At 53.1% G+C, this 16,547-nt stretch overlaps 1 protein-coding gene across 1 annotated transcript; it reads left to right on the forward strand.

The window, feature by feature from the left end:
• The first annotated feature begins 362 nt into the window (after positions 1 to 362).
• LOC306980823 (uncharacterized protein) lies at positions 363 to 16,016 on the forward strand. The gene is made up of 4 exons (XM_079580256.1): positions 363 to 388; positions 4,677 to 4,800; positions 13,136 to 13,337; positions 15,573 to 16,016. The coding sequence occupies exons 2-4, from the start codon at positions 4,678 to 4,680 to the stop codon at positions 15,668 to 15,670; spliced, it is 423 nt and encodes a 140-aa protein (XP_079436382.1). The 5' UTR covers positions 363 to 388; position 4,677; the 3' UTR covers positions 15,671 to 16,016.
• Positions 16,017 to 16,547: the final 531 nt, after the last annotated feature.

The raw sequence follows: 16,547 nt of genomic DNA on the forward strand, positions 1-16,547 counted from the left end.
TGTCCCAATTCAAATAAAGATATTTAAAAAAAAAAAAAAAAGAAGGTTTTTGTTGGTTTTGTGACTTGTTCCCCTGGTTTTCGTCTCCTTAGTGTCGCTCTGGGAGTCAGTGCGGGAGACCCCGGCCTCCTGCTCCTCCTCTTCCTCCTGCTCCTCCTCCTCCTGCTCCTGCTCCTCGGGGGAGGGGGAGTGCTTGGAGCATGTGACTCCTGAGGCTCTTCCTGGTTCCTGGTGTGGCCCCTCCCCCTGGGCGGGTGAGGAAGGGTGAGGAGGAGGGGGAGGAGGTCCTGGGGGCTGGGAGTGGCTGTGCTTTATAAAAAGTCCTGCTCTTCCTGTTCCTCGTCACTTCTCTGAGTTTGTGCTGCTGCAGTGAGACACACCTGGTCAGGTAAGGCGCGCACGCACACACACACACCAGGCACACGCGCACGTGCACACACACACACACACACACACACACACACACACACACACACACACACACACACACACTCACACTCACACGTGCACTGTGTGAAGCTCAGGCCTTAAAGACGTTAAACCTGGTGAAAAGTCAAAGCTCAGTTTAAAGTGTGGATAAAGTGAGGAAAGGTTTGAGTGTGAAACGTCCCGAGCCCAGAGGAACAGGGCAGTGGCTGCTTCCTCATTCGCCTCACACGCCCCAGTCAGGACTAAAAGTACTGCAAAGTACTTCAACAAGGACTAAAAGTACTCACACAAGTACTGCCAGGGTTTCTACCTCCACTTTAGCTTTACCCAAATCCTACAAGCATCAAAACACAATCAAACAGAGGAAACAGAGCCTTTCAGATCAGCTTTGTCGGCCTTTACATTTGGGTAAAGCTGAGCTGGTGAAGGCGGGGGTTAAGAGGTTTAAAGTCAGTAAATGAATTGTGCACAAATGAAGTTGTTAAAAGTCATTACTCGGCGTTAAATTCCACTAAAACTGGCAGTAAATCAATGTTTAGAGGAAAATAATATGAGTTCAGCTTTACCCGAATCTAGAATCTTCTTGCCTGACGCTCACAGTCCCCAGGCCAGAGTCGCGCCTCATTTGAAAGCCGAGGAAAATCACCTTAACGGAGCCGTTTCCAGGCTCATTTCTGACGCTTTTCATTGTGTTTTAGTCTTTTTGAACTTTTCACTTTGTGGTTGAACAAAATGTATGTAAAATGTATAATTTCTTTTTTTTTTTTCAACATTTTTTGTAAAAAAATTCATTATTTTTAGCAATTTTTTTCATATATTTTTTTAATTGTTTTTTCATAATTTTTTCATAATTTTTTCTAATTTTTATTTTACTTTTTTCATCAGTTTATGTTAAAAAAAATCATAATTTTTTCATATTTTTTTCTAATTTTTATTTTACTTTTTTCATCAGTTTATGTTAAAAAAAATCATAATTTTTTCATATTTTTTTCTAATTTTTATTTTACTTTTTTCATCAGTTTATGTTAAAAAAAATCATAATTTTTTCATATTTTTTTCTAATTTTTATTTTACTTTTTTCATCAGTTTATGTTAAAAAAAATCATTTTTTCATATTTTTTTTTGGTCTTTATTCATAATTGTTTGTCACGTTTTTGTTGGTTTTGTGACTTGTTCCTCATTTGAAAGCCGAGGAAAATCCTCTTAACGGAGCCGTTTCCACATCAGCTCATTTCTGACGCTTTTATTGTGTTTATTGTGTTTTTTACTTTTCACTTTGTGGTTGAATTTTCGCTGCTTTCATCCTCGTCTCTGCCGTCGTTGTTAGTTCAGATTTGGGTAAAGCCAAAGAGGAGGAAGCGTTTGTGGTGGTGTTTCCGCTGGTTCCTGTTTGACATGAAGCTCTGTCACGTCACATGTGCAGGAACATGTGGAGAAACACGGATCACGTGTCACAGAAACTGGATCAAACGTGAAGGAAACGTGAAACTAAATGTACTTTTGATCCACTTTGGAAACGTGTCAGAACCGAGACTCAAACACATTTATTTACACATTTGTTCTTATTTCTGCCCCAGTTATTCCTTTTTTCCACAGTTATTGTTATTTTTCCATGTGTTATTTCCCCTTTAAGCATGTTTTTTGACATGACCCCCCCACATGACCCCCCCACATGACCCCCCCACATGACCCCCCCACATGACCCCCCCACATGACCCCCCCACACTCGGGGACTTTGCCGACGGCCCTGATCACATATTTAAGTCTAAACCGATGAAAAAGTGCTGGCTGTGAATGTTTGTCCAAAGAGCAGCCGCCATTTTGTGACGTGGAGTCAAAGGAGCCGCAGCTAAAGCTAAACACAGAAGTAACGACGGGCGGAGCTCAGGCGGAGGCGTCTGCTTTACCCAAATCTAAAAGCTCACAGGGTTTCAGGGACGTCAGGGCTTTAAAGGCAACATTTATGCACAAGTCTGTACTTTTAGTTTGGTACGAAGGTGTTGTTGATCTTTTTCTGTTTAGACACAGTTCACAGGAACAACTGGCTCCAAACGGCTCATTCTCCAAGCTGAAAAGCACCGACACAGGCCAGAGTCGCGCCTCATTTGAAAGCTAAGACCGAGCTGGCTTTGATACTTTCTGTAGGCTGGCGAGGAGGAAGTGTAGCTTTAACGCTCAGGTCGCTGCAGAAACCAGAGGAATGTGTTTCTCCAGGTCAGACAAGTTTCAACAAGAACTCCTCAAGAGCAGGCTCTGAGAGGTGAACCCCCAACCCCCCCTGAGAGGCACAGAGGTCATGACCCTGTGACCCCTGAGAGGCAAAGACCCTGTGACCCCTGAGAGGCACAGAGGTCATGACCCTGTGACCCCTGAGAGGCAAAGGTCATGACCCTGTGACAAGTGTTTAGTCGTTCCTGTGATGATCAGACCACATAAAGTGACACAAACTTACTTTAACTTTCCTCTGTATATGGGCCGTTTCTGACTCGTTTCTGACCCGTTTCTAACCCGTTTCTGACCCGTTTCTGACCCGTTTCTGACTCGTTTCTGACTCGTTTCTGACCCGTTTCTGACCCGTTTCTGACTCGTTTCTGACCCGTTTCTGACCCGTTTCTGACCCGTTTCTGACTCGTTTCTGACCCGTTTCTGACTCGTTTCTGACTCGTTTCTGACCCGTTTCTGACTCGTTTCTGACTCGTTTCTGACTCGTTTCTGACTCGTTTCTGACCCGTTTCTGACCCGTTTCTGACTCGTTTCTGACTCGTTTCTGACTCGTTTCTGACCCGTTTCTGACCCGTTTCTGACCCGTTTCTGACTCGTTTCTGACTCGTTTCTGACTCGTTTCTGACCCGTTTCTGACCCGTTTCTGACCCGTTTCTGACCCGTTTCTGACCCGTTTCTGACTCGTTTCTGACTCGTTTCTGACTCGTTTCTGACCCGTTTCTAACCCGTTTCTGACCCGTTTCTGACCCGTTTCTGACTCGTTTCTGACCCGTTTCTGACTCGTTTCTGACCCGTTTCTGACTCGTTTCTGACCCGTTTCTAACCCGTTTCTGACCCGTTTCTGACCCGTTTCTGACCCGTTTCTGACCCGTTTCTGACCCGTTTCTGACTCGTTTCTGACTCGTTTCTGACCCGTTTCTGACCCGTTTCTGACCCGTCTCTGACCCGTCTCTGACCCGTTTCTGACCCGTTTCTGACCCGTTTCTGACCCGTTTCTGACCCGTTTCTGACTCGTTTCTGACCCGTTTCTGACCCGTTTCTAACCCGTTTCTGACCCGTCTCTGACCCGTCTCTGACTCGTCTCTGACTCGTTTCTGACTCGTTTCTGACCCGTTTCTGACCCGTTTCTGACTCGTTTCTGACCCGTTTCTGACCCGTTTCTGACCCGTTTCTGACCCGTTTCTGACTCGTTTCTGACTCATTTCTGACCCGTTTCTGACCCGTTTCTGACTCGTTTCTGACCCGTTTCTGACTCGTTTCTGACTCGTTTCTGACCCGTTTCTGACTCGTTTCTGACCCGTTTCTGACTCGTTTCTGACCCGTTTCTGACTCGTTTCTGACTCGTTTCTGACTCGTTTCTGACCCGTTTCTGACCCGTTTCTGACCCGTTTCTGACCCGTTTCTGACCCGTTTCCGACTCGTTTCTGACCCGTTTCTGACTCGTTTCTGACCCGTTTCTGACCCGTTTCTGACCCGTTTCTAACCCGTTTCTAACCCGTTTCTAACCCGTTTCTGACTCGTTTCTGACCCGTTTCTGACTCGTTTCTGACTCGTTTCTGACCCGTTTCTGACCCGTTTCTGACTCGTTTCTGACCCGTTTCTGACTCGTTTCTGACCCGTTTCTGACTCGTTTCTGACTCGTTTCTGACCCGTTTCTGACTCGTTTCTGACTCGTTTCTGACCCGTTTCTGACCCGTTTCTGACTCGTTTCTGACCCGTTTCTGACTCGTTTCTGACCCGTTTCTGACTCGTTTCTGACTCGTTTCTGACCCGTTTCTGACTCGTTTCTGACTCGTTTCTGACTCGTTTCTGACTCGTTTCTGACCCGTTTCTGACCCGTTTCTGACCCGTTTCTGACCCGTTTCTGACTCGTTTCTGACTCGTTTCAGACTCGTTTCTGACCCGTTTCTGACTCGTTTCTGACTCGTTTCTGACCCGTTTCTGACTCGTTTCTGACTCGTTTCTGACTCGTTTCTGACCCGTTTCTGACCCGTTTCTGACCCGTTTCTGACCCTGTGTTGCAGCATGTCGTGGAAGGCGTACATCGATAGCTTGAAGGCAGAAAAAGGAGTCGGGGAAGGGGCGATTTTCGGCTCTGTTGGCGGCGTACTCTCCCTATGGGCCTCCAGTCCGGGGTTCATTCCAACAGTGAGTAACACGACAGCACTATTATGTTCCTTTTCATTCTACCTGGGGGGCGTCTTCATACCCCCCCCCCCCCGTCTGTGAGGGACTTTCTAATCAGTGAATGGATGGATGGTGGATTATCAGATTACCCAATAATCTGGGTTCTACATGAGCGAGAGCAGATGAACGGAACTCTCTCCTGTCTCTCTCCTGTCTCTGTCTCTCTCCTGTCTCTCTCCTGTCTCTGTCTCTCTCCTGTCTCTCTCCTGTCTCTGTCCCTCTCCTGTCTCTCTCCTGTCTCTGTCTCTCTCCTGCCTCTGTCTCTCTCCTGTCTCTCTCCTGCCTCTGTCTCTCTCCTGTCTCTCTCCTGCCTCTGTCTCTCTCCTGTCTCTCTCCTGTCTCTCTCCTGTCTCTCTCCTGTCTCTCTCCTGTCTCTCTCCTGTCTCTCTCCTGTCTCTGTCCCTCTCCTGCCTCTGTCTCTCTCCTGTCTCTGTCTCTCTCCTGTCTCTGTCTCTCTCCTGTCTCTCTCCTGTCTCTGTCTCTCCTGTCTCTCTCCTGTCTCTCTCCTGTCTCTGTCCCTCTCCTGCCTCTGTCCCTCTCCTGCCTCTGTCTCTCTCCTGTCTCTCTCCTGTCTCTGTCTCTCTCCTGTCTCTCTCCTGTCTCTGTCTCTCTCCTGTCTCTCTCCTGCCTCTGTCTCTCTCCTGTCTCTCTCCTGCCTCTGTCTCTCTCCTGTCTCTCTCCTGTCTCTCTCCTGTCTCTCTCCTGTCTCTGTCCCTCTCCTGCCTCTGTCTCTCTCCTGTCCCTCTCCTGCCTCTGTCTCTCTCCTGTCTCTCTCCTGCCTCTGTCTCTCTCCTGTCTCTCTCCTGCCTCTGTCTCTCTCCTGTCTCTCTCCTGTCTCTCTCCTGTCTCTCTCCTGTCTCTGTCCCTCTCCTGTCTCTGTCTCTCTCCTGTCTCTCTCCTGTCTCTCTCCTGTCTCTGTCTCTCTCCTGTCTCTCTCCTGCCTCTGTCTCTCTCCTGTCTCTCTCCTGCCTCTGTCTCTCTCCTGTCTCTCTCCTGTCTCTCTCCTGTCTCTGTCTCTCTCCTGTCTCTGTCTCTCTCCTGTCTCTGTCCTGTCTCTGTCCCTCTCCTGCCTCTGTCTCTCTCCTGTCTCTCTCCTGTCTCTCTCCTGTCTCTCTCCTGTCTCTCTCCTGTCTCTGTCTCTCTCCTGTCTCTGTCTCTCTCCTGTCTCTCTCCTGTCTCTGTCTCTCTCCTGTCTCTGTCTCTCTCCTGTCCCTCTCCTGCCTCTGTCTCTCTCCTGTCTCTCTCCTGTCTCTCTCCTGTCTCTCTCCTGTCTCTCTCCTGTCTCTCTCCTGTCTCTCTCCTGTCTCTCTCCTGTCTCTGTCCCTCTCCTGCCTCTGTCTCTCTCCTGTCTCTCTCCTGTCTCTGTCCCTCTCCTGTCTCTGTCTCTCTCCTGTCTCTGTCTCTCTCCTGTCTCTCTCCTGTCTCTCTCCTGTCTCTGTCTCTCCTGTCTCTCTCCTGTCTCTCTCCTGTCTCTCTCCTGTCTCTGTCCCTCTCCTGCCTCTGTCCCTCTCCTGCCTCTGTCTCTCTCCTGCCTCTGTCTCTCTCCTGCCTCTGTCTCTCTCCTGTCTCTCTCCTGTCTCTGTCCTGTCTCTGTCTCTCTCCTGCCTCTGTCTCTCTCCTGTCTCTCTCCTGTCTCTGTCCTGTCTCTGTCTCTCTCCTGTCTCTGTCCCTCTCCTGTCTCTCTCCTGTCTCTGTCCTGTCTCTCTCCTGTCTCTCTCCTGTCTCTGTCCTGCCTCTGTCTCTCTCCTGTCTCTCTCCTGTCTCTGTCCTGTCTCTGTCTCTCCTGTCTCTCTCCTGTCTCTCTCCTGTCTCTCTCCTGTCTCTCTCCTGTCTCTCTCCTGTCTCTGTCCCTCTCCTGCCTCTGTCTCTCTCCTGTCTCTGTCTCTCTCCTGTCTCTCTCCTGTCTCTGTCCCTCTCCTGCCTCTGTCTCTCTCCTGTCTCTGTCTCTCTCCTGTCTCTCTCCTGTCTCTGTCTCTCTCCTGTCTCTCTCCTGTCTCTCTCCTGTCTCTCTCCTGTCTCTGTCTCTCTCCTGTCTCTCTCCTGCCTCTGTCTCTCTCCTGTCTCTCTCCTGCCTCTGTCTCTCTCCTGTCTCTCTCCTGTCTCTGTCTCTCTCCTGCCTCTGTCTCTCTCCTGCCTCTGTCTCTCTCCTGTCTCTCTCCTGCCTCTGTCTCTCTCCTGTCTCTCTCCTGTCTCTGTCTCTCTCCTGTCTCTCTCCTGCCTCTGTCTCTCTCCTGTCTCTCTCCTGCCTCTGTCTCTCTCCTGCCTCTGTCTCTCTCCTGCCTCTGTCTCTCTCCTGTCTCTGTCTCTCTCCTGTCTCTCTCCTGCCTCTGTCTCTCTCCTGTCTCTCTCCTGTCTCTGTCTCTCTCCTGCCTCTGTCTCTCTCCTGTCTCTCTCCTGCCTCTGTCTCTCTCCTGCCTCTGTCTCTCTCCTGCCTCTGTCTCTCTCCTGTCTCTCTCCTGCCTCTGTCTCTCTCCTGTCTCTCTCCTGTCTCTGTCTCTCTCCTGTCTCTCTCCTGCCTCTGTCTCTCTCCTGTCTCTCTCCTGCCTCTGTCTCTCTCCTGCCTCTGTCTCTCTCCTGCCTCTGTCTCTCTCCTGTCTCTGTCTCTCTCCTGTCTCTCTCCTGTCTCTCTCCTGTCTCTGTCTCTCTCCTGTCTCTGTCTCTCTCCTGTCTCTCTCCTGTCTCTCTCCTGCCTCTGTCTCTCTCCTGCCTCTGTCTCTCTCCTGTCTCTGTCTCTCTCCTGTCTCTCTCCTGTCTCTCTCCTGTCTCTCTCCTGTCTCTGTCTCTCTCCTGTCTCTGTCTCTCTCCTGTCTCTCTCCTGCCTCTGTCTCTCTCCTGCCTCTGTCTCTCTCCTGTCTCTCTCCTGCCTCTGTCTCTCTCCTGTCTCTCTCCTGTCTCTGTCTCTCTCCTGCCTCTGTCTCTCTCCTGTCTCTGTCTCTCTCCTGTCTCTGTCTCTCTCCTGCCTCTGTCTCTCTCCTGTCTCTGTCTCTCTCCTGCCTCTGTCTCTCTCCTGCCTCTGTCTCTCTCCTGTCTCTGTCTCTCTCCTGCCTCTGTCTCTCTCCTGTCTCTCTCCTGTCTCTCTCCTGTCTCTGTCTCTCTCCTGCCTCTGTCTCTCTCCTGTCTCTGTCTCTCTCCTGTCTCTGTCTCTCTCCTGTCTCTGTCTCTCTCCTGTCTCTCTCCTGTCTCTCTCCTGTCTCTGTCTCTCTCCTGCCTCTGTCTCTCTCCTGCCTCTGTCTCTCTCCTGTCTGTCTCCCCTGTCCCTCACCTGTCTCTGTCTCCCCCCGTCCCTCACCTGTCTCTGTCTCCCCCCGTCCCTCACCTGTCTCTGTCTCTCTCCTGTCTCTGTCTCTCTCCTGTCTCTGTCTCTCTCCTGTCCCTCTCCTGTCTCTGTCTCCCCCCGTCCCTCACCTGTCTCTGTCTCTCTCCTGTCTCTCACCTGTCTCTGTCTGTCTCCCGTCCCTCACCTGTCTGTCTCCCCCCGTCCCTCTCCTGTCTCTGTCTCTCTCCCGTCCCTCTCCTGTCTCTGTCTCCCCCCGTCCCTCTCCTGTCTCTGTCTCTCTCCCGTCCCTCACCTGTCTGTCTCCCCCCGTCCCTCACCTGTCTCTGTCTCCCCCCGTCCCTCACCTGTCTCTGTCTCTCTCCCGTCCCTCACCTGTCTGTCTCCCCCCGTCCCTCACCTGTCTCTGTCTCCCCCCGTCCCTCACCTGTCTCTGTCTCTCTCCCGTCCCTCACCTGTCTCTGTCTCTCACCTGTCTCTGTCTCTCTCCCGTCCCTCACCTGTCTCTGTCTCCCCCCGTCCCTCACCTGTCTCTGTCTCTCACCTGTCTCTGTCTCTCTCCCGTCCCTCACCTGTCTCTGTCTCCCCCCGTCCCTCACCTGTCTCTGTCTCTCTCCCGTCCCTCACCTGTCTCTGTCTCTCACCTGTCTCTGTCTCTCTCCCGTCCCTCACCTGTCTGTCTCCCCCCGTCCCTCACCTGTCTCTGTCTCCCCCCGTCCCTCACCTGTCTCTGTCTCTCTCCCGTCCCTCACCTGTCTCTGTCTCTCACCTGTCTCTGTCTCTCTCCCGTCCCTCACCTGTCTGTCTCCCCCCGTCCCTCACCTGTCTCTGTCTCCCCCCGTCCCTCTCCTGTCTCTGTCTCCCCCCGTCCCTCACCTGTCTCTGTCTCTCTCCCGTCCCTCACCTGTCTCTGTCTCTCTCCTGTCTCTGTCTCTCTCCTGTCTCTGTCTCTCTCCTGTCTCTCTCCTGTCTGTCTCTCTCCTGTCTCCTGTCTCTCTCCTGTCTCTGTCTCTCTCCTGTCTCTGTCTCTCTCCTGTCTCTGTCTCTCTCCTGTCTCTCTCCTGTCTCTGTCTCTCTCCTGTCTCTGTCTCTCTCCTGTCTCTCTCTCTCTCCTGTCTCTGTCTCTCTCCTGTCTCTGTCTCTCTCCTGTCTCTGTCTCTCTCCTGTCTCTCTCTCTCTCCTGTCTCTGTCTCTCTCCTGTCTCTGTCTCTCTCCTGTCTCTGTCTCTCTCCTGTCTCTCTCCTGTCTCTCTCCTGTCTCTCTCCTGTCTCTCTCCTGTCTCTCTCCTGTCTCTCTCCTGTCTCTGTCTCTCTCCTGTCTCTGTCTCTCTCCTGTCTCTGTCTCTCTCCTGTCTCTGTCTCTCTCCTGTCTCTGTCTCTCTCCTGTCTCTGTCTCTCTCCTGTCTCTCTCTCTCTCCTGTCTCTGTCTCTCTCCTGTCTCTGTCTCTCTCCTGTCTCTGTCTCTCTCCTGTCTCTCTCTCTCTCCTGTCTCTGTCTCTCTCCTGTCTCTCTCCTGTCTCTGTCTCTCTCCTGTCTCTGTCTCTCTCCTGTCTCTGTCTCTCTCCTGTCTCTCTCCTGTCTCTGTCTCTCTCCTGTCTCTGTCTCTCTCCTGTCTCTCTCTCTCTCCTGTCTCTGTCTCTCTCCTGTCTCTGTCTCTCTCCTGTCTCTCTCTCTCTCCTGTCTCTGTCTCTCTCCTGTCTCTCTCTCTCTCCTGTCTCTGTCTCTCTCCTGTCTCTGTCTCTCTCCTGTCTCTGTCTCTCTCCTGTCTCTCTCCTGTCTCTCTCCTGTCTCTCTCCTGTCTCTCTCCTGTCTCTCTCCTGTCTCTCTCCTGTCTCTGTCTCTCTCCTGTCTCTGTCTCTCTCCTGTCTCTGTCTCTCTCCTGTCTCTGTCTCTCTCCTGTCTCTGTCTCTCTCCTGTCTCTCTCTCTCTCCTGTCTCTGTCTCTCTCCTGTCTCTGTCTCTCTCCTGTCTCTGTCTCTCTCCTGTCTCTCTCTCTCTCCTGTCTCTGTCTCTCTCCTGTCTCTCTCCTGTCTCTGTCTCTCTCCTGTCTCTCTCCTGTCTCTGTCTCTCTCCTGTCTCTCTCCTGTCTCTCTCTCTCTCTCTCCTGTCTCTGTCTCTCTCCTGTCTCTCTCTCTCTCTCTCCTGTCTCTGTCTCTCTCCTGTCTCTCTCTCTCTCCTGTCTCTGTCTCTCTCCTGTCTCTGTCTCTCTCCTGTCTCTGTCTCTCTCCTGTCTCTCTCCTGTCTCTCTCTCTCTCTCTCTCTCTCTCCTGTCTCTGTCTCTCTCCTGTCTCTGTCTCTCTCCTGTCTCTGTCTCTCTCCTGTCTCTCTCCTGTCTCTGTCTCTCTCCTGTCTCTCTCCTGTCTCTGTCTCTCTCCTGTCTCTGTCTCTCTCCTGTCTCTCTCCTGTCTCTCTCCTGTCTCTGTCTCTCTCCTGTCTCTGTCTCTCTCCTGTCTGTCTCTCTCCTGTCTCTCTCCTGTCTCTCTCCTGTCTCTGTCTCTCTCCTGTCTCTGTCTCTCTCCTGTCTCTGTCTCTCTCCTGTCTCTGTCTCTCTCCTGTCTCTCTCCTGTCTCTCTCCTGTCTGTCTCTCTCCTGTCTCTCTCCTGTCTCTCTCCTGTCTGTCTCTCTCCTGTCTCTCTCCTGTCTCCGTCTCTCTCCTGTCTCTGTCTCTCTCCTGTCTGTCTCTCTCCTGTCTCTCTCCTGTCTCTGTCTCTCTCCTGTCTCTCTCCTGTCTCTGTCTCTCTCCTGTCTCTCTCCTGTCTCTGTCTCTCTCCTGTCTCTGTCTCTCTCCTGTCTCTGTCTCTCTCCTGTCTCTGTCTCTCTCCTGTCTCTGTCTCTCTCCTGTCTCTGTCTCTCTCCTGTCTCTGTCTCTCTCCTGTCTCTGTCTCTCTCTCTCTCCTGTCTCTGTCTCTCTCCTGTCTCTCTCCTGTCTCTGTCTCTCTCTCTCTCCTGTCTCTGTCTCTCTCCTGTCTCTCTCCTGTCTCTGTCTCTCTCTCTCTCCTGTCTCTGTCTCTCTCCTGTCTCTGTCTCTCTCCTGTCTCTGTCTCTCTCCTGTCTCTGTCTCTCTCCTGTCTCTCTCCTGTCTCTGTCTCTCTCTCTCTCCTGTCTCTGTCTCTCTCCTGTCTCTGTCTCTCTCCTGTCTCTCTCCTGTCTCTGTCTCTCTCTCTCTCCTGTCTCTGTCTCTCTCCTGTCTCTGTCTCTCTCCTGTCTCTCTCCTGTCTCTCTCCTGTCTCTCTCCTGTCTCTCTCCTGTCTCTGTCTCTCTCTCTCTCCTGTCTCTGTCTCTCTCCTGTCTCTGTCTCTCTCATGTCTCTGTCTCTCTCCTGTCTCTCTCCTGCCTCTGTCTCTCTCCTGTCTCTGTCTCTCTCCTGTCTCTCTCCTGTCTCTGTCTCTCTCCTGTCTCTCTCCTGTCTCTCTCCTGTCTCTGTCTCTCTCCTGTCTCTGTCTCTCTCCTGTCTCTGTCTCTCTCCTGTCTCTGTCTCTCTCCTGTCTCTGTCTCTCTCCTGTCTGTCTCTCTCCTGTCTCTCTCCTGTCTCTCTCCTGTCTCTCTCCTGTCTCTGTCTCTCTCCTGTCTCTGTCTCTCTCCTGTCTCTGTCTCTCTCCTGTCTCTGTCTCTCTCCTGTCTGTCTCTCTCCTGTCTCTCTCCTGTCTCTGTCTCTCTCCTGTCTCTGTCTCTCTCCTGTCTCTGTCTCTCTCCTGTCTCTCTCCTGTCTCTCTCCTGTCTCTCTCCTGTCTCTGTCTCTCTCCTGTCTCTCTCTCTCTCCTCTCTCTCTCCTGTTTCTCTCCTGTCTCTCTCTCTCTCCTGTCTCTCTCTCTCTCCTGTCTCTCTCCTGTCTCTCTCTCTCTCCTGTCTCTCTCCTGTCTCTCTCCTGTTTCTCTCCTGTCTCTCTCCTGTTTCTCTCCTGTCTCTCTCTCTCTCCTGTCTCTCTCTCTCTCCTGTCTCTCTCCTGTTTCTCTCCTGTCTCTCTCTCTCTCCTGTCTCTCTCTCTCTCCTGTCTCTGTCTCTCTCCTGTCTCTCTCCTGTCTCTCTCCTGTCTCTCTCCTGTCTCTCTCCTGTCTCTCTCCTGTCTCTCTCCTGTCTCTGTCTCTCTCCTGTCTCCTGTCTCTCTCCTGTCTCTGTCTCTCTCCTGTCTCTGTCTCTCTCCTGTCTCTGTCTCTCTCTCCTGTCTCTGTCTCTCTCCTGTCTCTGTCTCTCTCCTGTCTCTGTCTCTCTCCTGTCTCTGTCTCTCTCCTGTCTCTCTCCTGTCTCTGTCTCTCTCCTGTCTCCTGTCTCTCTCCTGTCTCTGTCTCTCTCCTGTCTCTGTCTCTCTCCTGTCTCTGTCTCTCTCTCCTGTCTGTCTCTCTCCTGTCTCTGTCTCTCTCCTGTCTCTGTCTCTCTCCTGTCTCTCTCCTGTCTCTGTCTCTCTCCTGTCTCTGTCTCTCTCCTGTCTCTGTCTCTCACCTGTCTCTGTCTCTCTCCTGTCTCTGTCTCTCTCTCCTGTCTCTGTCTCTCTCCTGTCTCTGTCTCTCTCCTGTCTCTGTCTCTCTCCTGTCTCTGTCTCTCTCCTGTCTCTCTCCTGTCTCTGTCTCTCTCCTGTCTCCTGTCTCTCTCCTGTCTCTGTCTCTCTCCTGTCTCTGTCTCTCTCCTGTCTCTGTCTCTCTCTCCTGTCTCTGTCTCTCTCCTGTCTCTGTCTCTCTCCTGTCTCTGTCTCTCTCCTGTCTCTCTCCTGTCTCTGTCTCTCTCCTGTCTCTGTCTCTCTCCTGTCTCTGTCTCTCACCTGTCTCTGTCTCTCTCCTGTCTCTGTCTCTCTCTCCTGTCTCTGTCTCTCTCCTGTCTCTGTCTCTCTCCTGTCTCTGTCTCTCTCCTGTCTCTCTCCTGTCTCTGTCTCTCTCCTGTCTCTGTCTCTCTCCTGTCTCTGTCTCTCACCTGTCTCTGTCCCCCCCCGTCCCTCACCTGTCTCTGTCTCTCTCCTGTCTCCCCCCGTCCCTCACCTGTCTCTGTCTCTCTCCTGTCTCCCCCGTCCCTCACCTCTCTGTCTCCCCCTGCAGGTGGAGGAGGTGACCCCCTTCACGAAGAGTGAGAATGAGCTGCGCAGTAAGAGCGTGTTCCTGGCTGGAGAGAAGTACATCATGCTGCGTTACGAACCTGAAGAAACCAAGAATGACATGGTCAGTGTGCAGCTGAAGAAGACCAAGAAGGACGGAGACGACCACGCCTACAGCGCCTCCGTCTTCAAGACCACCAAGAACAGTACGTGACCACGCCTGGGCCACACGGACCACAGTGTTAGCCGTTAGCCTCAGCGCCACTCTACACCTTTCCTATTTAAACTGCCCCTCCCTCCTCTCTCCCCCCTCCTCTCTCCCCCCTCCTCTCTCCCCACTCTCCTCCCCCCTCCTCTCTCCCCACTCTCCTCCCCCTCCCTCTCCTCCCTCTCTCCTCTCTCCTCCCACTCTCCTCCCCCCTCCTCTCTCCCCACTCTCCTCCCCCCTCCTCTCTCCCCACTCTCCTCCCCCTCCCTCTCCTCCCTCTCTCCTCTCTCCCCAGTCTCCCTCTCTCTCCCCTCTCCCCCTCTCCTCCCCTTCCTCTCTCCTCCCCCTCCCTCTCCTCCCTCTCTCCTCTCTCCCCAGTCTCCCTCTCTCTCCCCTCTCCCCCTCTCCTCCCCTTCCTCTCTCCTCTCCTCCCTCTCCCCTCTCCCCCTCTCCTCCCTCCCCTCTCTACCCTCTCTCCTCCCTCTCCTCTCTCTCCTCTCTCCTCCCCCTCTCTCTCCTCTCTCCCCACTCTCCTCCCCCTCCTCTCTCTCCCTCTCCTCTCTCCCCACTCTCCTCCCCCTCTCTCCCCACTCTCCTCCCCCTCCTCTCTCTCCCTCTCCTCTCTCCCCACTCTCCTCCCCCTCCTCTCTCTCCCTCTCCTCTCTCCCCACTCTCCTCCCCCTCCTCTCTCTCCCTCTCCTCTCTCCCCACTCTCCTCCCCCTCTCTCTCCTCTCTCCCCACTCTCCTCCCTCTCCTCTCCTCCCTCTCCTCTCCTCCCTCTCTCCTCTCCTCCCCCTCTCCTCTCCACTCTCCTCCCTCTCCACTCTCCTCCCCTCTCTCCTCTCTCCTCCCTCTCTCTCCTCTCCTCCCTCTCCTCTCCTCCCTCTCTCCTCTCCTCCCTCTCTCCTCCCCCTCTCCTCTCCACTCTCCTCCCTCTCCTCTCCTCCCTCTCCTCTCCTCCCTCTCCTCTCCTCCCTCTCCTCTCTCCTCTCCTCTCTCCACTCTCCTCCCCTCTCTCCTCTCCCCTCTCTCCTCTCTCTCCTCTCCTCTCTCCACTCTCCTCCCCTCTCCCCTCTCTCCTCCCTCTCCTCTCCTCCCTCTCCTCTCCTCCCTCTCCTCTCTCCTCTCCTCTCTCCTCTCTCCTCCCCTCTCTCCTCTCCTCCCTCTCCTCTCTCCTCTCCTCCCTCTCCTCTCTCCTCTCCTCTCTCCTCTCTCCTCCCCTCTCTCCTCTCCCCTCTCTCCTCTCTCTCCTCTCCTCTCTCCACTCTCCTCCCCTCTCTCCTCCCTCTCCTCTCTCCTCTCCTCTCTCCACTCTCCTCCCCTCTCTCCTCTCCCCTCTCTCCTCTCTCTCCTCTCCTCACTCTCCTCCCCTCTCTCCACTCTCCTCCCTCTCCTCTCTCCTCTCCTCTCTCCTCTCTCCTCCCCTCTCTCCTCTCCTCCCTCTCCTCTCCTCCCTCTCCTCTCCTCCCTCTCCTCTCTCCTCTCCTCTCTCCTCTCTCCTCCCCTCTCTCCTCTCTCTCCTCTCCCCTCTCTCCTCTCTCTCCTCTCCTCTCTCCACTCTCCTCCCCTCTCTCCACTCTCCTCCCTCTCCTCTCTCCTCTCCTCTCTCCACTCTCCTCCCCTCTCTCCTCTCCCCTCTCTCCTCTCTCTCCTCTCCTCACTCTCCTCCCCTCTCTCCACTCTCCTCCCTCTCCTCTCTCCTCTCTCCTCCCCTCTCTCCTCTCCTCCCTCTCCTCTCCTCCCTCTCCTCTCCTCCCTCTCCTCTCTCCTCTCCTCTCTCCTCTCTCCTCCCCTCTCTCCTCTCCCCTCTCTCCTCTCTCTCCTCTCCTCTCTCCACTCTCCTCCCCTCTCTCCACTCTCCTCCCTCTCCTCTCTCCTCTCCTCTCTCCACTCTCCTCCCCTCTCTCCTCTCCCCTCTCTCCTCTCTCTCCTCTCCTCTCTCCACTCTCCTCCCCTCTCTCCTCTCCTCCCTCTCCTCTCTCCTCCCTCTCTCCTCTCTCCTCTCTCTCCTCTCCTCTCTCCTCTCTCCCCTCTCTCCTCCCTCTCTCCTCCCTCTCTCCTCTCTCCTCCCTCTCTCCTCCCTCTCTCCTCTCCTCTCCTCTCTCCTCCCTCTCCTCTCTCCTCCCTCTCTCCTCTCCTCCCTCTCTCCTCCCTCTCTCCTCCCTCTCCTCTCCTCTCCTCCCTCTCCTCCTCCTCCCCCTCTGACTGATTTGTGTCTCTTGTTTCTTCCAGCGTTGATAATCGCGAGGGCGCATAAAGACGGCACGGGGCCGGATGTGGCCGCAGCCGCCCGTAAACAGGGATTGTACCTGGACTCCACAGGCTATTAACCCCACGACGCACCCATCCCCGCCCACGACGCACCCCGCCCACTGCCCCGCCCACTGCCCCGCCCACTGCCCCGCCCACTGGAGCTCATGGCTGATACCTGTAAATCCTTTCTCAAACGGGCTCGAGTTACGGCCTTAAACTCGCCGTATTCAAGCCTTACGTTTTTGCGGTACTTCCTTGTAAACCTCACTTTAATGTTACTGTAGACGGTACTTTGACCCCAGGGGGCGCCGCGTCGTGCCAAAGGTGGAAGTGTTGAGAGGTGTGTCCCGGTGAGCGCCCCCTGTCTGTCAGGAGCCAGTGTTACATTTTCAGAGATATAAAATAAAGAGATTTATTCAAACATTCACCTGTTTGTGTCAGTCATTTTATCCTGAGCCAGAATAACAACAAATGCCCAAAGCCCCTTTTGTCTCCCTCAATCTGAATGTACGGTATTGCTACTGCCTTTATGTTTGTTTGTTTTGTACGTTTAAAGTTGAAAATACTTAGTTTATCCAAGTACTTTGGAGAACCCCGGGTTCCTCACTTCTCTAGATCTAGAGATAGAAAAAGCACATGTTGCTGATTATGGAGTTTAATATTTTTCCATCAGAATAAAATGGGACATTCTGGTCATCGCTACGGCAACACCGTGAAAAACATGGCATAGGTGTGATTGACTTTTCTGATCGGAGCGACCAAATACAATTTTGTGCCAAATAATTTTAATTTTCGTAAAACAAAAATGTGTACTCACCATATAATTCCTATAGGGGGCGCTATAATGAGTGTTTAGGACTGTGACTAACACCTGACACAAAATGATCAAAATCGGGCTTCATGTGTGCGAATGGGAGACATTTATTGTTTGCGAAAAATTGCAAAATACTTCGT

Source organism: Gobius niger (genome assembly GCF_951799975.1).
Source record: "Gobius niger genome assembly, chromosome: 21".
NCBI lineage: Eukaryota > Metazoa > Chordata > Actinopteri > Gobiiformes > Gobiidae > Gobius > Gobius niger.